At 43.6% G+C, this 18,742-nt stretch overlaps 1 protein-coding gene across 1 annotated transcript in view; it reads right to left on the bottom strand.

Moving 5' to 3' along the window:
* LOC144494794 (ephrin type-A receptor 5-like) overlaps positions 1-18,742 on the bottom strand; it is a 393,151-nt gene that overhangs the window by 10,651 nt on the left and 363,758 nt on the right. Inside the window, exon 15 of the mRNA XM_078214142.1 lies at positions 12,929-13,122. Coding sequence (XP_078070268.1) covers positions 12,929-13,122 — 194 coding nt within the window. The remainder of the gene's footprint in view (positions 1-12,928; positions 13,123-18,742) is intronic.

Genomic DNA, 18,742 nt, shown 5'->3' with positions numbered 1-18,742 from the left:
ACATTCCATGAATGATTTTTTAAAAAAGTGTGGACACCATAAGTCACTGTCTGATTTACACTATAATAACAAAGAGTGTTGATAGCCTGAACATTATTATGCCAGCAAAATCCAGGCCAACATTCCTACTTTGAAGCATTGTCATTTTATATAATGTAGAAATATGGCTATGCTTAGCCTTAGATCATTATTTCACTTTATAACCAAGGAAATTTTATACTATGCCTATAGCAGGTACATAATACCACGTTCTACTGACTGGGTTTTTCTTCCGTTTCATATTCAAAAACACAATGATGATTTTATTACTTCATGTATTTCAGCTATTACAGATAGCAGACAATGATATCCAAAATGTTTTTGCAGACTATGATGCATTTACTTGAGTTAGATATTGGACAGTACCTGTTCCCAACCCTGAAACTTTTTCTCATTAGGGTGTGCAGTTCTACTAACATTTAATTGGGATGTTGGTTGTTAATGTGACAGAAAGAATGTACCTTTGGGTGCTCTGGTTTCCTCCCACAGTCCAAAGATGTGCAGGTTAGGAGGATTGACTATGCTAAATTACCCCTTAGTATCCAGGGATGTGTAGGTTAGATGGATTGGCCATGGTAGCTGAAGATTATGGGGCTGCACGGTAGCACAGTGGTTAGCACTGCTGCTTCACAGCTCCAGGGACCTGGGTTTGATTCCCGGCTTGGGTCACTGTCTGTGTGGAGTTGCACATTCTCCTCGTGTCTGCGTGGGTTTCCTCCGGGTGCTCTGGTTTCCTCCCACAGTCTAAAGATGTGTGGGTTAGGTTGATTGGCCATGCTAAAATTGCCCTTTAGTGTCCTGAGATGTGTAGGTTAGAGGGATTAGCGGGTAAATGTGTAGGGATAAGGGGATAGGGCCTCGGTGGGATTGTGGTCGGTGCAGGCCCGATGGGCTAGATGGCCTCTTTCTGCACTGCAGGGATTCTATCGATGAAGGCTGGATTGGGAAGGGTGGGCCTGGATATGATGCAGAGAGTCAGTGCAGACTCAGAGTCCTAAATGGCCTCCTTTTGCACGATAAACATTCTATGATTCTGTGGTTCTATTGCAATGAAAGAAAAAAAAGCCCCGAATATTTTCACCCAACAACCAACTTTTAGATTTTGCATCTTTTTGTCAGTGAATGGAACTTGTGTTATCAATCTGATCTCTCTGCTGTCAGGGGAAAGTGATAGTGACCAATAAGCACAATCCCTTCAGTCAGCATTCCTCTCCATTGTCCTGTCTGTCCATTGAATCTGATCCTAACCAGTCAGTGAGCAGCATATGTATATCCACACAGTATTAATATAACATGTGGGTATCAATTCCCCGACACTGAATTACAACAACAACTGCAGTCTGGATGTTTGGTCCCAGGTCAGGAGCACAGAGTCTGTTTATTTCCCACAAACCTGACCCAGGAGAAAGTGCGCCTGAGTGTTGGATCTTTGTCAGGGGTTCTCTGGGAACTTTGAAATAAAGTCTGCACTTAATTTAACCTCAGTATGGTTTCTGAGGTCAGCCCATGGTGGATACTGGATGAATTGGCATGGTAGATGTAAGGGCGAATGGTGGTGGGGGGTGGGGGGTGCGGTTTGATATGAGTTAACACCAAGTTAGCATAGGGGTTGTAAAGGGCCATGGGGGTTGGTATGGAGGATATGAGGGGCCATGGTGGGCAGGTAGAAGCCATGAGGTGGTTTGCATTGTCATGGATGGGGCATGGGAAGTGTCGATGTGACTGGGGGGGGGTGGTGAGGGGGTGTGATGGGTGACTACTGGACAGTTGGTTTTTTATTTATTGCTGTTTTAAAAATCTTGGACATCGTGCCGGACCACAGAGACAGGCTTTTCACCGAGCTCGTCTCCATACCTGCCAGCCTCCACACTCATTCTGGGGTAGAGAGCCTGACTGCTAGAGAACCCAACAAAAATCTGCGCTTCTGGGGAACTTTCTCCTGGGTCGGGCTGAAGAGCCAGGAATCGTCTTGATCCTGTGCTTCCGATCCAGCAACGAATATCCAGGTCTGTGCCACTGAAATTCAGGGATAGCATTCTAGTCCCAAGAGAAGATTCCTTTTCCAGCAATTCAGGCAAATTACTGTCCAAATGGTGGCCTTAATGATAGGCTCAACTCAGAGGCCTAACCGGCTGGCTAGCTCCTGAATGAAAAGGATTAAATGAGAGACTCAATCATTGAAATGGAAGAAAAATCCTTTTATTCAATTTTAATAGTTAACATAGTTAAAATGCTGTTTTCTTTAAAAAAGAAGAGAAACCCAAATAAAGGATCCTGGACTTTAGCACAGAACACTGCCAAAGATGAGAGGGCTAAGATAGCTGTTCACATTAACTACACATGCACACATTAAGAAGATGAAGACTTCTAAGTTGTACCACTCAAAATGTCTCATTGCAAAATAGTTCTTGTTTAATGGCAACACAGAATTACAAGAGAACTGAAGTCAATTCGGGATCAACTTGACATCAGATATGAAACAACCTTTGGTTCTTTGTCTCACACTAGTCTCAGGATCAATACAATAAGCTTCATAAGATATAGAATTATAATTTATGAATCTCCTTCAATCTATTTGAACCTCCTTTCTGTCTCAAACTTGCAAAGGAACGAATATACTACCCTATAATTTCTATCTTTGAAAGGCCAATGAGTAGAGTTTAATATAGGCAGTTACTGACTTCAAGCGCAGAATGCTGTTCTCGACTCGCTAAAGAGTGGTATGAGTGGACAGTATAATTTAATGCTGTGCATCCATATTACTCTAAAAGCATGCCGTTTTCAGGATAACGGCAGCATAATTGTCAATTTAATGATGAAGAGATGTCAGAGAGGAAGGTCTTATAACACCCACTATCAGAGCACACAGGAAGAGCAGTCACTTTGCAATCCACATGGAAGTGAAATCAATTTGTGATACAGAACTGACAGCATTCTAATCTGCAAGGGGCATGGAACGATTCCAACCAGCCCCTATTCCCTTCAGTGTCAGGCTATGAGTATCAGGAGAAGAATTCAACAGGAAGAAAATACTTTTGCAGCGACTGTCCTATCACAGTTCAATAGCTAAGTTTAAGTTAAATTAATGTAATCTAAAAAGAAGTAATTTCCTCTTTCACTTTTCTCTATTCCCCTCTTTCCTCTTGACACTAGAGAATAATGGTGCACACATTGTTAGTAAGGAGGGGGGGAGAAAAGTGTCTGTTTTCACATATATGCTGATGGCACCCAGCTCTACCATGTCACCACCATTCTCAACCCTTCCTCTGTTGAAAAATATTTAAACTGTTTATCCAAAATTCAATTTGTGATGAGCAGAAATTTCCTCCAGTTAAATATTTGGAAGACTAAAGCCATTATTTTCAGACTCCATTTCAAACTCCATTTCTAGCCACTAACACCATCCATATCCTTTGCAACAGGCTGTGATTAAGTCAATGGATAAGATTCTCCGGCCTCCCAGCCACATGTTTTCCACCGGTGGGAATTCCCACTGACATCACCCCACGCCAGCAGGAAATCCGTGAGTGGGGGTGTGCTGCCAGCAGGAATGGAGAATCCCGCCGTCGTGAACTGCTGGAGAATTCCGGCCAGCCTGTTTGTACACTTGGTGTCACATTTGATCCCGAATTTCCAATCCCATATTTGTGCCATCACTAAGACTGCCTATTTCTACCTCCATACTACTGCACAAATTCACCTCAGTCTCAGCTCATCTGCTCCTAAAACCCTCATTCATGCCTTTGTTCCTTTTAGATTTTACTATTCCAGTGTGCTTCTGACTGGTTTCTCACATTCCACTCTCTGTAAACTTGAAGTCGTCCAAAATTCCGGGTCCCATTCCCTTTTGCCCCTCTGCTTGTTGATCTACGCAATATCTTGATATTAAAATTGTTATCTTTGTTTTCAAATCCCTGCATGGCCTTGGTCCTCCCTTATCTCTGTAATCACCTGCAGCCACAAAACCCACTGAGATATAAGCATTTCTATAATTATGATCTTTTGTGCATTCCAATTTTAATTTCCCTGCCATTGACCCCTGTGCCTTCTGTTGCCTCGGCCCCAAGTCCTGGAATTCCTTTCCGACACCTGCATGCCCTCCTGTGAAGACTTTGGGATGCATTTATTATGTTAAAGGTACTATATAAATATAAGTAGTGCTGTTGTTTGATCTTTATAGCAAAATCATAAGTGTATATATATTTTTTAATTAACTCATACACTTGCTATAAATAGTGAAGTGGAAATAAATCTTCTTCCGTCAGACTGGGGTCTGCTCCACAGAATTACAGAACTGTTAGAGTACAGAAGGAGGCCATACAAACATACAAATTAAGAGCAGGAGTAGGTCACTTGGCCCTTTGATAAGATCATGGCTGATCTGCTTTTAATCATAGAATCCCTACAGTGCAGAAGGAGGCCAATTGGCCCATCAAGTCTGCACCGACCACAATCCCACCCAGGCCCTATTCCTGTAACTCCACATATTTACCCTGCTAATCCCCTGACACCAGGGTCAATTTAACATGATCAATTAACCTAACCCACACATCTTTGGACTGTGGGAGGAAATTGGGAGTACCTGGAGGAAACGCATGCAGACACAGGGAGAATGTGCAAACTCCACACAGACAGTGACCCGAGGCCAGAATTGAACCTGGGTCCGTGGGACTGTGAGGTAGCAGTGCTAACCACTGTGCCACCATACCGCCCACCTCAACTCTGTATTCCTACCTATCCCTGATAACCTTGCATCACCTTGCTTATCAAAAATCTATCTATCTCTGTCTTTAAAGTATACAAAGACTTTGGCCAGAATTTTCCCGTCCTGCCCACTACGGGAACCGTAGCAGCCGAGGGGCGGACCATGCAAAGGACCATTGACCTCGGGAGGGATTCTCCGATTTTGAGGTGAGCGCATTTTGATGAACAGGATTCTAAAGACTCACAATCCTCTGAGAGAAAAATCTTTTCCTCATCTCTGTCTTAAATTGGTGACTCCTTATTTTTAAACAGTGACCCCTAGTTCTAGATTCTCTCACAAGAGGAAACATCCTCTCCACATGCACCCTGTCAAGTCCCCCCAGAATCTTTTATGTTTCAATCAAGTCACCTCTTATTCTTCTAAACTCCACCAGATACAAATCTAACCTGTCCAGCCTGTCCTTATAAGTCAATCTGCCTATTCCAGCCAATAGTTCAGTAAAACTTCCCTGAATTGCTGCCAATACATTTGCATCCTTCCTTAAATAAGGAGACCAGATGTGGTCACACCAATGCCCTGTATAACTGAAGCATTACCTCCCTACTCTTGTATTCAATTCCACTTACAGTAAGTGATGACATGCTATTAACTTTGCAAATCACTTCCTGTACCTACATGCATCCCGACACAGCAGATGGTGGAATTTGAATTTTAGGGGTTGCACGGTGGCACAGTGGTTAGCACTGCTGTCTCACAGCGCCAGGGTCCCGAGTTCGATTCCCGGCTTGGGTCACTGTCTGTGTGGAGTTTGCACGTTCTCCCCGTGTCTGCGTGGGTTTCCTCCGGGTGCTCCAGTTTCCTCCCACAGTCCAAAGTTGTGCGGGTTAGGTGGATTGGCCATGCTAAATTGACCCTGGTTTTGGGGGGATTAGCAGGGTTAATATGTGGGGTTACGAGGATACTGTGGGATTGTTGTTGGTGCAGACTTGATGGGCCGAATGGCCTCCTTCTGTACTGCAAGGATTCTTTGATTTTACTAGTCTTTTGTGATTCATGCACGAGGTCACCTGTATCTCTCCGCATCTCAGAACTCTACAATCCCTCATCATTTAGATAATATGCTTCTTTTGAATTCTTCCTGCCAAAATGGACAATTTCACATTTTCCATGTTATACTCCCTTTGCTAGATCCCTAACCCATCTCTAACCTTTTGGAGCCTCTTCAGTCCTCTTCACAATTAGGTCCACCAAGTCTGCATCGTCTTTTCAAATGAACATTTCACCCAGTGCCATTCTCCTGCCTTCTCGCAATAACAGTAAGAAGTCTCACAACACCAGGTTAAAGTCCAACAGGTTTACTTGGTAGCAAACGCCACGAGCTTTCGGAGCGCTGCTCCTTCATCAGGTGAGTGGGAGTTCTGTTCACAAACAGGGCATATAAAGACACAAACTCAATTTACAGAATAATGATTGGAATGCGAATCTTTACAGCTAATCAAGTCTTAAATGACTCGCATTTCAATCATTATTCTGTAAATTGAGTTTGTGTCTTTATATGCCCTGTTTGTGAGCAGATCTCCCACTCACCTGACGAAGGGGCAGCGCTCCGAAAGCTAGTGGCGTTTGCTACCAAATAAACCTGCTGGACTTTAACCTGGTGTTGTGAGACTTCGTACTGTGTTTACCCCAGTCCAACGTCGGCATCTCCACATCATGACTATTCTCGCAATAACCCAGCACATTGTTTCTTTTCAAATAATCATCTAATTCCCTCTGCAATGCCCCAATTGAACCTGCTCCCATCACACTCTCAGGCAGTGCATTCCACACTCCAACTACTTGCTGTGAGAAAAGGTTAGTTCACTTTTCACACTTCCCATTTTAAAAACTTCTCACGCTGTGCTTTATATATGTCTGTATTTCTTTTTTAATTTCTCACAATATGCTTCCCTTTGTCTCATGCATATATTGGGTGGGATTTTACGGTCTCGTTCTTCCCAAAACCGTAACATCCCGCCCGAGGTCGACGGGCCCACCCCTCGCCTGCTACGATCCCCATGGTGGGCGGGGCGGTAAAATTCCAGCCATTATTTATATCATAGAATCTTCCGGTACAGAGGGAGGCCATTCAATCCATCATGCCTCTTTGAAAGAGCTACCCAGTGTGGTGAACCATAGATGGTTACCACTATGGGTACTTGTACATATGTTACTCTTGTTGCTGTTGGGGTTAGGGTTCGGGTGTTCCACCTGTTAGCATTGTTCTGTGGTACACACCGTTTGGCTCCGCCTTCTTACAGGGGTATAAAAGTCACTGCTACTTCCTAGTAGCCCTTAGTCTGGGATAGTATTGTTAAGCAGTGTGCTCTATTCTTGTTGTGAATAAAAGCCTTTATTCCCGGGTACGACCTTGTCTCCCGTGTGAATCAATCGCGCATCACCCAGTTAATCCCACCCTCCACTCTTTCCCCACAGATAAGCATTCTTTTTTTCCTTTTCCTAGATCCAATTTCCTATGGAATTTTACTATTGAACCTGCTTCCACCACGCTATCAAGCAATAAATTCTAGATCATACTATTCTTCAATTTTCCCATCTCAGTTCTCTACCGTAGTGCTTTCTTTCTATTTCTTAGGTTGTTCTATTTCTTATCCCCTGTGCAGTTATGTGTTTCCCCTTTCCTCCAATCCTTCCCCTTTTGCATGATTTGATCGTATTTAAATGCTGCACATCATTAATTTTTTTTCCAGTACTGAAGAAAGATTTAATATCTGAAATATCGATTTATGTTCTTTGGACAGGTTCTAATTGATGAGCTGAGTGTTCCAGTATTTTCCAGCTCTGTTTTGAATTACCAATATTTTGGGTTTATTTTTTGGGTTTGGAGTGGAGAGCGTCACAGGTTCAGTGCTGTTTTTCTCTCGAAAAAAGCAGGACCTCCAACAATAGGTGGCACGGTGGTTAGCACTCACAGTGCCAGGGACCTGGGTTCGATTCCAGCCTTGGGTGACTGTCTGTGTGGAATCTGCATGGGTTTCCTCCGGGTGCTCCTGTTTCCTCCCACACTCCAAAGATGTGTGAGTTAGGTTGATTGCCCCTTAGTGTCAGGAGGATTAGCAGGGTAAATACATGGGGTTACAGTGATAGGGCCTGGGTGGGATTGTTGTTGGTGCAGGTTTGATGGGCTGATTGTGCTCCTATGCACTGGAGGGATTCTATAATTCCTCTGTGAATAAACTTGGTTGATGTATGTGAAGCATATCTTTATTTGAATAAAGAAAAATGAATCGTTAACAATGTGCAGGTCTCACCAACCGAACAAAAATATTTAACAAGATTCAATGTTTTAATGTTTCAGTTCATTAAAATCAAACTTCAAAGACATTATCCATCATTATTGAGGACAGAACTGAAAAAAACACTTTTACTCCAAGACAAGTATGGATTGTGGTCTGATTGATATATTGAAAATATTTCCTCACATGTTCCTTTGTTCTCTAACAGTTAATTTATTGTTTCATATTTGATTCAGTGCTTGCTGTTGGATTGCTACGACTGCAGTAAATTTCAGCCCTGTAGCTGATAGTAATTTCATATTTAATAGACATGTTTAGAATGCAAAGAAGGATACCAGAACATATTAATAATAAATGTTTTGAAGATTGGAATTTGAAATTTGTGCAATCGTTTTTGATAACTATATTTCCTGCCCACTGACCCCGGTCAGACATCCACTCATGCTCCATTTTAAATCAAATAAACTTTTTTATTTCCTTTTTACCACTGAAGGTCAGTACCATTATAGATCACAGATGGGCAATCTTGGCAACAGATCAAAAGAAAGGAAAGAAAAATTGAAACTGAACAGGTTGGAAGCACCAACACATCATTGGGAATTAAAGTAAAAAAAGATTGGATGTACAGCTCAGGCAGAAGCTGAAAAATGGCTTCATGTAAGGTGCAGCTCTGAAGTCTCAAGACAGGGACAGGAGTCTTATCTTTCCCTTTTAGACTAGTTGGTCATTACCTTTTTCTGTTTCATAATCTCCAGCTTTCAAGGTTCTTCTTCTCAGTAGTTCAGGAGGATCTGTCTCTCTCTTTTACTAGGCTTCAAGTTGTATTTTTTTATATTTTTCTTCCTGTCTTACTATTGCTTTTGTGAACGCTTGAGAACAAGGATCATGCCATGTATTAAGTTATTGTGAATGATTATATCAATATCATGGCCTAATGAAACCTGGCTGATTGGTGATGACGCCTTTCTCCCGAATGAAGCCTTGCTCATCACAAAATCTCACTGTTGACCCGATTGTCTACGGGCGGAATTTTCCTGCTCCACCCACCATGGGAATCGTAGCCACTGGGACATGGACCATGCAAAGGTCCATTGACCTCGAGTGTGGCCGGAAAATCCCGCCCTATGGGCCTATTTTACCATTTTGATTCTAAGTGCTGGGAGTGTTTCAGATCTGACTTTTAGACCCGTTCTCAGGTGCCCCCATACGAACTCTGCCTGCAAAAATATCAGCGAGTCTGAATCGCACTACACAAGCCGGTGGGCAGGGCGTAACGTGCCCAAAACCGTGCAGCTCCGATTGGTGCCTCTAACTGCTCATGTGCAGGAAAAAAAATGATAGAATGCTGCTCCCCTGCCACATCCCTCTCGGGCCGGATAATGCCTCCCCCTGGCCTCCACGGACATTGCCCCTCTCCTACAACATTACTGACCCCGTATCCCCCCATCCCCTCCACCATCCAGACTGATTACGGGCCCCTCCCCCCCTTTCCCCCCACCAATCTCAGGCAGAGTGGCAGTAGACCCCCTTACCCCCTCACTGATCTCAGGCAGAGTGGCAGCAGACCCCACTTCCCCCGCAATGATCTCAAGCAGACTAGCAGTGGACCCACCTCCCCCACCCTCAACCAATCTGAAGCAGAGAGCCGTTGGATGGTAGGCACTTATCTCCTCACTTACTGGAGCACCCAAATTGGCCTTATATGGAGCACGTCTGTTTTGCGCTGATTCTGGATGGGCGAACGTGGTGGTAAAGGGGGGAAGCCCCAGTAAAGTTTGGCGTTCAGCCCATTAAGTCAATTTAAATGTGTGGAAATACATTTAAATGGCCATCGCACCCGTATCGGGCGTGGTCCCGATTGCGGCTATTTTTGGGCCTTGGTAAAGGGGGAACAGGCACAGAGGTGGGTGTGGATCACGCTACTCACCTCACGCCCGACTTTACCAAGTTTTCTTGCCCGAAAATGGGCTCTACATGTCTGGCACCTTCTCCTCCTTTGAACATCTTATCCTGTTCCATCCTTCTTACGCCTCATTCAAAATCATCATTCTCTACTACCTTCCCAAGTGCAAGACACATGTTCTCATCACGGTATCTTTACTGCTTTCCTCCCTTAGTCTCTGTACTGAGCAATGTTTCAATCTTGGCAATTTCTTCCTTTATCTTAACTCATTGTGCTTTCATTTCTTTGTTTCTCTTATTCTCCTTAAATCTCTCCCCTGCTCACATATTCACCAACACAGATTCATGGCCACTTCCTTCATCTTGCTATCCCATATGATCTAATTAGTTCCATCATATCAATCACAGATAAGGTCATCTCTGGTCACTTCTTTACATCACTCTCCACCCACATCCCCTTTCCACACCTTACTCCCTCCTGGAAAAAAAACTATCACTCAATTCGTATACACTTTCAAAACCCCAATTATCTAGCCTCTGGTCCTTCATTCTCCACAACATTGCTGTAGCTATTTTCTACTCAGTCATGCCCTCATCTCCTTTAATGTCCTGGTCTTCAATAAAACCTCTCTCAATCTGACCATTGCTTCAGTACAGTTTTCATCCCCACCCCCTTAAGTGTAAGGAATCCAGACTTAGAAACTTACAATGGACAATTCATATATCCATCAATGCCAGATCTGGCTGCACCATATCAAGTGCTGTCAGGCCCCACTCTTATCTGTTACAACTGCTCACTATTCTAGAGTCACCCTGGAATGCAAAGATAACGCTTCACGTCTTTACTCTACTGCAAACCATCTTCTTAAACCCTGTTTCCTCCTACTCAACTCCAACATAAAAGTGTAATGAGTTCATAGACTGTTTTGCAAATAGGTTAAGACCACCTGACCATCCTAATCGTAAGCTCACCATCTTTGTCTAAATTCTCTCCTATCCCTTTGTGCTCTCTCTGGGTTCACCCTGTCCATTAGCCCCACCTCCTGTTCACTCGATTCTATTCTCACCCAACTTCCCCTCCAGGTCCCAATATTAGCTGAGAATGTTAATGTTTCTCTCCTTTTATGTGTTGTCCCTCTCTTTTTTACATGCATCATACCTACTTCCTCTGAAAACCAACCCTTGACCCCATCATCCTTGCGAATGACCATCCTGCCTGCAAACTCCCTTGCTTCTCCAAAGTCCTTTGAACATGTTGTCACCTCCAAAATCTGTGTCCATCCTTCCCAAAACTCCATATTTGAATCCCTTCAATCATGTTTCTGCTCCTGCCACAGCAGAAAAGTAGCCCTCATCAAAGTCACAAATGACATCTTATTTAGTTGTGATTAAGGTAAACTATTCCTCATTCTTGACCTGTCTGAAGCCTTTTACACAGTTGATCATCATGTTGGAATAGCTATATTTGAGACCAGGACTTATTTCTTCATTAGTTTTCCCTTTCCCTCTCAGTTGCTCTGCAGCATGCAAATAGGCTAAATGAAAGAGATTCGTGTTTGTATGCTTTTAAACTCACACCCAGTGTAGCACACGGATCTGTTGTGGTGGTGATGTGTTACAGATCACTCAGGCAGTCCAAGGTGGTGGGGAAAACATACACTTTCACATTCAAGTTGTAGGCTGGATCATTGAATAGTGATGGTAGAGGGTCCAACTTTCTTTCCATCTCATGGCTGACCAGGAATCTCTCCTGCTTTCCGCCTACCATTGGTGTGTGTTGGAAGGATTCGCAGTTTGATAATCAGCCTGTTTGGCTGCATTAACCTGTACCTTCCTTGACCATCAAGTTGTGGGATGGGATTCGAACTTGGACATTCTGACTTACATGCAGGGACACTATCCACATTGCCTGATCTACTGTACCTAATCAATATGTTATTTGTGCATCAATAAAATCCTTCAGCTTTCTTTGTTACCTGCACATTTTCTATCAAAATAAAATCCCACAGGATCTCAAAATATTCAAGCCACATTAGCACAATTTAAAAGCAAGACAAAATCAAATTGTTAAAGGTTCATATTGATGGGTTGATACAAAGAACTTAGGTGTCAGCAGTGACCTTTACTTTGCATCAAGCACCCAAATTTTCCACCTAAAATTACTTCAAGTGGCCACTGAGACGACATTTATATTCTGCTCCTCTATGGGAAATACTTCAGAATATTTAACTATGGCAGCTATTGTTCTATATGTAAGCACAGGGTCTTCCTATAGGATAGATTTGATAAGTACACACCGTTATTGGAGAATCTTATCTGGCAGCTGTGCAGGTCAGGAAATTGCAGCCACTATACCCACAATCCATTCTCCTTTAAATTTGGTGAACAGAAAAATTAGGAGCAGTATGCCTTCCACTGGCATAGCTTGTAGACAAGACTCCCCATAGGACAGAGCTGCCCTCAGCTAAATAATAGCGAAGATTCAATATTGTGCCATGTATGAATGGTCGGCCTGATTTCTCAGGAAGCTGTGATGCATCTGTTGGTGGTTAGGTTTTCATAATCAGCAAGTCACGAAGGAATTGGGCAAAGTGTCACTAACAGAAAATTCTCAATACACTCTCAACAGCTAGAATAATTGTCAATATTTTCTTAAATAGAAAACAAATCATAGAAAAGTTAGCTGGACTCAAAGAAGGCACAGAAAGTCACTGTGCAGTCCATAATGCCTGACCTAGCTCTCTGAAAGAGCAAAATAATTAGTCCCACTCCTCTGCTCTTCTCCAATTGTAAGTATTTCATTTTCAAGCATTCTAATCTACTCTCCTTTGAAAGTTAGTATTGCATCTGCTTCCACCGCCCTTACAGGCAAATGCATTCCAGATTAGAACAACTCATTGCGTAAAAATAAAATCTCCTCAACTCCCTTCTGGTTCTTCTGCCAATCTTATCTTAAATAATTGTAATTGTACAGAAATCAACATACCTCGTGGAGGCATTAACTAACGTCTTCAGGCTGCATGGATTGCGAATCATTTTATCTAAAATGCTAACTATTTCTTCAAATTTGGGCCTGCTGTTGCGATCCTTCTGCCAGCAGTCAAGCATCAACTGGTAAAGAGCGGCCGGGCAGTCCATAGGAGTTGGCAAGCGATAGCCTTCCTCCACAGCCTTTATCACCTATTGCAAACAAAGTAAACGTTTTTCAAATTATAACACGTACCTAATGTCACACAACTTTTACCTCACTTCATTACAATTTAGCTTACTTCCAATAAAACATACCCACGCAGACTCCATTTGCAGCTCGTAGACTGTGAGAGCACTATACTTTCAAAAATGGAACATCATATGATATTTGTAAATATTTAGCTCATTGTGTTGAGACTTATTCCTTAATGAGGCATTCCAACATGATGTAGCTGATCTTTACTCATCAAATGTGTCCCTTAAGGTTAAACTGTTCCGCTTCTGTGCTTCTGGTTATGAGTACTGCCTTCTGGGAGCATATGTCACAAAAAGGTACAGTTCAATTCTTTTCCATCGCCGGCCTATTTTCTTCATGGCAAGAATGCTAGCTTTTCACCACAGCAATTGAGATTGATGAGAACAACAAAGGTCTGGCACGTGTTTGCTGGAACTTCAGAAAGTAGCTCACATTTCTATAGGGCTTTTATATTCCTGCTCTCTGGAAATGGAATGTTGGCTCAGTATGCAAGCGCATTGACTTCCTTTGTGCAATGTTCCATAAAAATCGAAAAGTCGATCTTTACAAAAGGGGTTTAAGGCTTTTGTTACACATCATATACAAAGCGAATCTTCTCTCATGCATGAGTCCCTGGGATTTGTGTCTGTTTCTTGCTCCCATAGAGTCATAGAGGTTTACAGCATGGAAACAGGCCCTTCGGCCCAACTTGTCCATGCCGTCCTTTTTTTTAAAACCCCTAAACTAATCCCAATTGCCCACATTTGGCCCATATCCCTCTATACCCATCGTACCCATGTAACTATCTAAATGCTTTTTAGAAGGTAAAATTGTACCCGCCTCTACTACTACCTCTGGCAGCTTGTTCCAGACACTCACCACCTTCTGTGTGAAAAAATAGCCCCTCTAGACACTTTTGTGTCTCTCCCCTCTCACCTTAAACCTATGCCCTCTAGTTTTAGACTCCCCTACCTTTGGGAAAATATATTGACTATCTACCTTTCCTATGCCCCTCATTATTTTATAGACCTCGATAAGGTCATCCCTCAGCTTCCTACGCTCCAGAGAAAAAATTCCCAGTCTATCGAGCCTCTCAATCTATCAAGTCCTGGTAGCATCCTCGTAAATCTTTTCTGCACTCTTTCTAGTTTAATAATATCCTTTCTATAATAGGGTGACCAGAATTGCACACAGTATTCCAAGTGTGGCCTTACCAATGTCTTGTACAACTTCAACAAGATGTCCTAATTCCTGTATTCAATGTTCTGACCGATGAAACCAAGCATGCCGAATGCCTTCTTCACCACTCTGTCCACCTGTGACTCCACTTTCAAGGAGCTATGAACATGTACCCCTAGATCTGTTTGCTCTGTAATTCTCCCCAACGCCCTACCATTAACTGAGTAAGTCCTCCCCTGGTTCAATCTACCAAAATGCATTACCTCACATTTGTCTAAATTAAACTCCATCTGTCATTCGTCAGCTCACTGGCCCAATTGATCAAGATCCCATTGCAATTGGAGATAACCTTCCTCACTGTCCATCATGCCACCAATCTTGGTGTCATCTGCAAATTTACTAACCATGCCCCCTATATTCTCATCCAAATCATTGATATAAATGACAAATAACAGTGGACCCAGCACTGATCCCTGAGGCACACCGCTGGTCACAGGCCTCCAGTTTGAAAAACAACTCTCTACAACCGCCCTCTGGCTTCTGTCAAGCAGCCAATTTTGTATCCATTTAGATACCTCACCCTGGATCCCGCAGATTTATCTACCTTGATGCGCTTTAAGACTTCCAGCACCTCCTTCTCTGTAATATGTACACTCCTCAAGACATCAATATTTATTTCCTCAAGTACCCTAACATCCATGCTTTTCTCAACAGTAAATACTGATGAGAAATATTCATTTAGGATCTCACCCATCTCTTGTGGATCCGCACATAGATGATCTTGTTGATCCTTAAGAGCCCTACTCTCTCCCCTTGTTACTCTTTTGCCCTTTATGTATTTGTAGAAGCTCTTTGGATTCTCCTTTGCCTTATCTGCCAAAACAATTTCATGTCCCCTTTTTGCCCTCCTGATTTCTCTCTTAACTCTACTCCTACCCCCCCTATACTCTTCAAGAGATTCACTTGATCCCAGCTGCCTATGCACGTCATGTGCCTCTTTCTTCTTCTTGACCAGGGCCTCAATATCCCGAGTCATCCAGGGTTCCCGACTTCTGCCAGCCTTGCCCTTCACTCTAAGAGGAATGTGTTTACCCTGAACCTGTACTGCTCTGTACTGATATAGCAGATCTCACCCGGCCATGGTTACAAGTGCTGGAAAGGCTGCAGCAGTTAGTTCAAGGAACATAAGAAAGAGGAGAAGACATAGGCCATTCAGCCCCTCAAGCCTGTTCCTCCATTCAAGAAGATCATAGCTGATATAATCTTGACCATAGAACTATAGATTCCCTAGAGTGCAGAAGGAGATCATTCGACCCATCAAATCTGCACCAACTCTCCAAAAGAGCATTTATCCCAGGCCCACTCCCCCGCCCTATCCCAATAACCCTGAACATTTACCATGTCAAATCCACCGAACCTACACATCTTTGGAGACTAAGGGACAATTTAACATGGCCAATCCACCTAACTTGCACATCTTTGGATTGTGGGAAGAAACCGGAGCACCTGGAGGAAACCCACTCAGACATGGCGAGTGTGTCTGTTGGAGTTTGCACAGTCACCCAAGTCAGGAATCAAACTGGGGTCCCTGGCGCAGTGGGCAGCAGTGCTAACCACTGTGCCACCCCCAACTCCATTTTCCTATCTCCCCCCATAAACCCTTCACTGCCTTCTACATAAAGATCTGTCTAACTCAGCCTCACATTTATTCAATGGCCCAACCGCCACTGCTCTCTGGGTAGAGAATTCCAAACATCAATGACCCTCTGAGAGAAGAAATTCCTCCTGAGCTCTGTGTAAAATGGAAGATCCCTTATTTGAAACTGCGCCCTCCTAGTTCTCCAAAGATGCAATACAGTCTCTGAGAAAAAACTGTTAAAAATTTGAACTGGTAATGTTTGCGCTTTCGCGAGCTCTGCCACTACTCATCTTTTAATCCTTTTTCAATCCTAATGCATAACCCATAGTTACTCAATCCTGGCGTGTATAATCTGTTTTGTGTTTCTGGAAGATCCTGGCCAAATTCAGGTGATGGGGTGATTGGACACGGTTAGGGTGGGGTGCTGTTTGCATGGCGGTTTTGTTGGTGAGCAAGTTTACACTTCAGCAGTGCCATTGGCATTGAGATGATGGCTGCCGTTATGAGTGAAGTTGTGGACAATGGTCTCGGCTCTCTAGCACAGATTATTGGTGCTTACTTTGATGAACTGTGAGATATCCTAAAGAGGTTGGATGAATCAGAGAAGAGAATCCTGTCAGTCAAGTGGGCAGGTCCCTTGTTGGGGGCTCACCTTCAATCACTAGAAATCCTGCTGCATGGTACTTCGAATATTCAGGTTGATTTGGGAATGGGGTTGAAGAAGGAGTTTCCGTGCGCCTGGTTTCCCGAAGGGAGCTGGGGATGAATTCCCGGCTGCATCTGAGAGCTGGCTGCCATGCTTTCACAATCTCAATTTGTAGGCTGGGTGTTTTGAGTTTGATGGAGCACATTGTATCCTGTCTCCAAGGTCAGGGGTCGGTCAATGAGTCTGACTACTGGTCTTACATCGTCTTGTCCTCAGTGTTCGCCAGGAAGGGTTGGAGGCAATTTGATGCAACGGGTCTTCATCACCTGCTGAGGGCTAGGGTTGTTTCCACCGGGCTTAGGGACAATGACACGGCGCACGTGCAAAGGCTTTTGGTGAAAGTCTGGATGTAACCTGGATTTTGCTCGATGATCCTGTCATGCCCTTGGCCTTTTCAAGCTCTGTGGATGGTTATATTATCCTGCATTTCATCATTAATGCTGAACCTTGTTCCCTTGTGATTATACTCCTGATATCCTGACAAGGGTGTATGATATCTGAGCAGTGGGGCATTTGTCGCTTGTTACAGCACAAATCAGGATTGTTCTTTTTTTCCCCCTTTAATTGTATTCATCCACCGGTGTGGTTCTGCGGTGGAATGAGGGGGGCCTTAGTTTAATGTGTGTTACCATTTGATTTAATTTTGGTTTTGATGTGTGATACCGGGGGAGTGGTTGGCAGGGGGGTTGGTGTTGGGGTGGTCTGCCCCGCTGCCTCTAGCCCTGTGTCAAATTCTAGTCTAGGGTTTCAGTGTTTGCAACACGGGAAATCTTTTCTTGTCTGCAAATTGTTTGTGGGTCTCCTTCTTTCTACTGGGAAGCATGCGGACTGGGTTGTGTGACATGAAGATTGTGCAGTATTGATTTGGTTTCTTTATATATGTGTTGTAATCCTTTCACTTACACTGAGGGAGTACAATTATTTTTGGTACACTGCACTTTATTGATAGATGAGTAGTCACAGCAGGGTGGTGGGCAGGTGATTTGGTGTCGAGGTTGTTGTTATGGCCTTGTAGGTCCTCATTGTTGGTGAGGAAAACCCCTGGCAGAACTATTGGGCTCGCATTTTTTTCGTATTTTCATTATTTGGGGATTTTGGAATCCTTGCTTGTCTGCTATGAAGGTAAAGACAGATCATGTATCCAGGAAAAGACCGAGGTTTCTTTCCCGTCATTGGTGCAACTAGTATTGTTTGAGTAGGGGGAAATATGTATTGGTGCACGCCCGGGCATGGTTGGCTAATCCTCGGATGTTTGGTCTTTCTTCAGTAAGTCCTTTATATTTACTTGGCTGAGCAGGTAGTGACAGTGATTACCCGACTATTTGGTTCATGGAATGTATGGTGGGCATTTTACCCTGTTGTTAAGGTTTCTCGGAGGGGGAGAAATGGGTGAAATCTTGTTAATGGCAGGTCCTACATGGCACCTCTGGAGTGCCCAGAGATAGGGGCAAATAGCTTTGTTCAAGGTAGAAGACTGGCGTGAGTGTCCCTGGCCCGTTGTCTCTTATCTTAGTGTGCTGTTGATCTTAATTATACCTGGTTGAGTAGGTTAGAGCAGTGTGACTGTGTTTGTCTGGGTCAGGTGGAGGTTATGTTAGGCGGGGGAGTAGTCACCCTCCCATGAGATGTCCCTCTTTTGAGGGCTCCTGGACTGCTCTCCTTCTTAAGTTTTGGTTCCCCATGGCCTGTGGGGCCTGAGTGCCTGGGATTTGTGTTCTTGGAGTCTTTCTTCGGTTGGAGGATGAGCTGGATGGAGCTCCATCCTTCTTGAATATTGGGTTCCCTTGGGGAGGGGGCAGAAGTATCCTGTTTCTTGTGCGGTTATGCTGCTCTATCCCTGCTGTCCTTTTTGTGAGGGTGTACATCAATAGACTGCTTGCATCTATTGGCTGGTCCTGGTATTCCTCTCTCTCCCTTGGATTTCCTTCATTTGTCTGAGTAGGTCAGATGCTGATACAGACTCTGATTTGTTATATTTAATTCCATGGGGTTCCCAGGTCTTATCATGAGGAGTAGAGTTGTAAGTCTCCCCGAAACCTTCCATTTATGGGTGTCTTGACAATTCTTCTTC

This window comes from Mustelus asterias, chromosome 6, assembly GCF_964213995.1.
Source record: "Mustelus asterias chromosome 6, sMusAst1.hap1.1, whole genome shotgun sequence".
NCBI classification, from domain to species: domain Eukaryota; kingdom Metazoa; phylum Chordata; class Chondrichthyes; order Carcharhiniformes; family Triakidae; genus Mustelus; species Mustelus asterias.
This window is presented reverse-complemented; position numbering and strand designations above follow the sequence as displayed.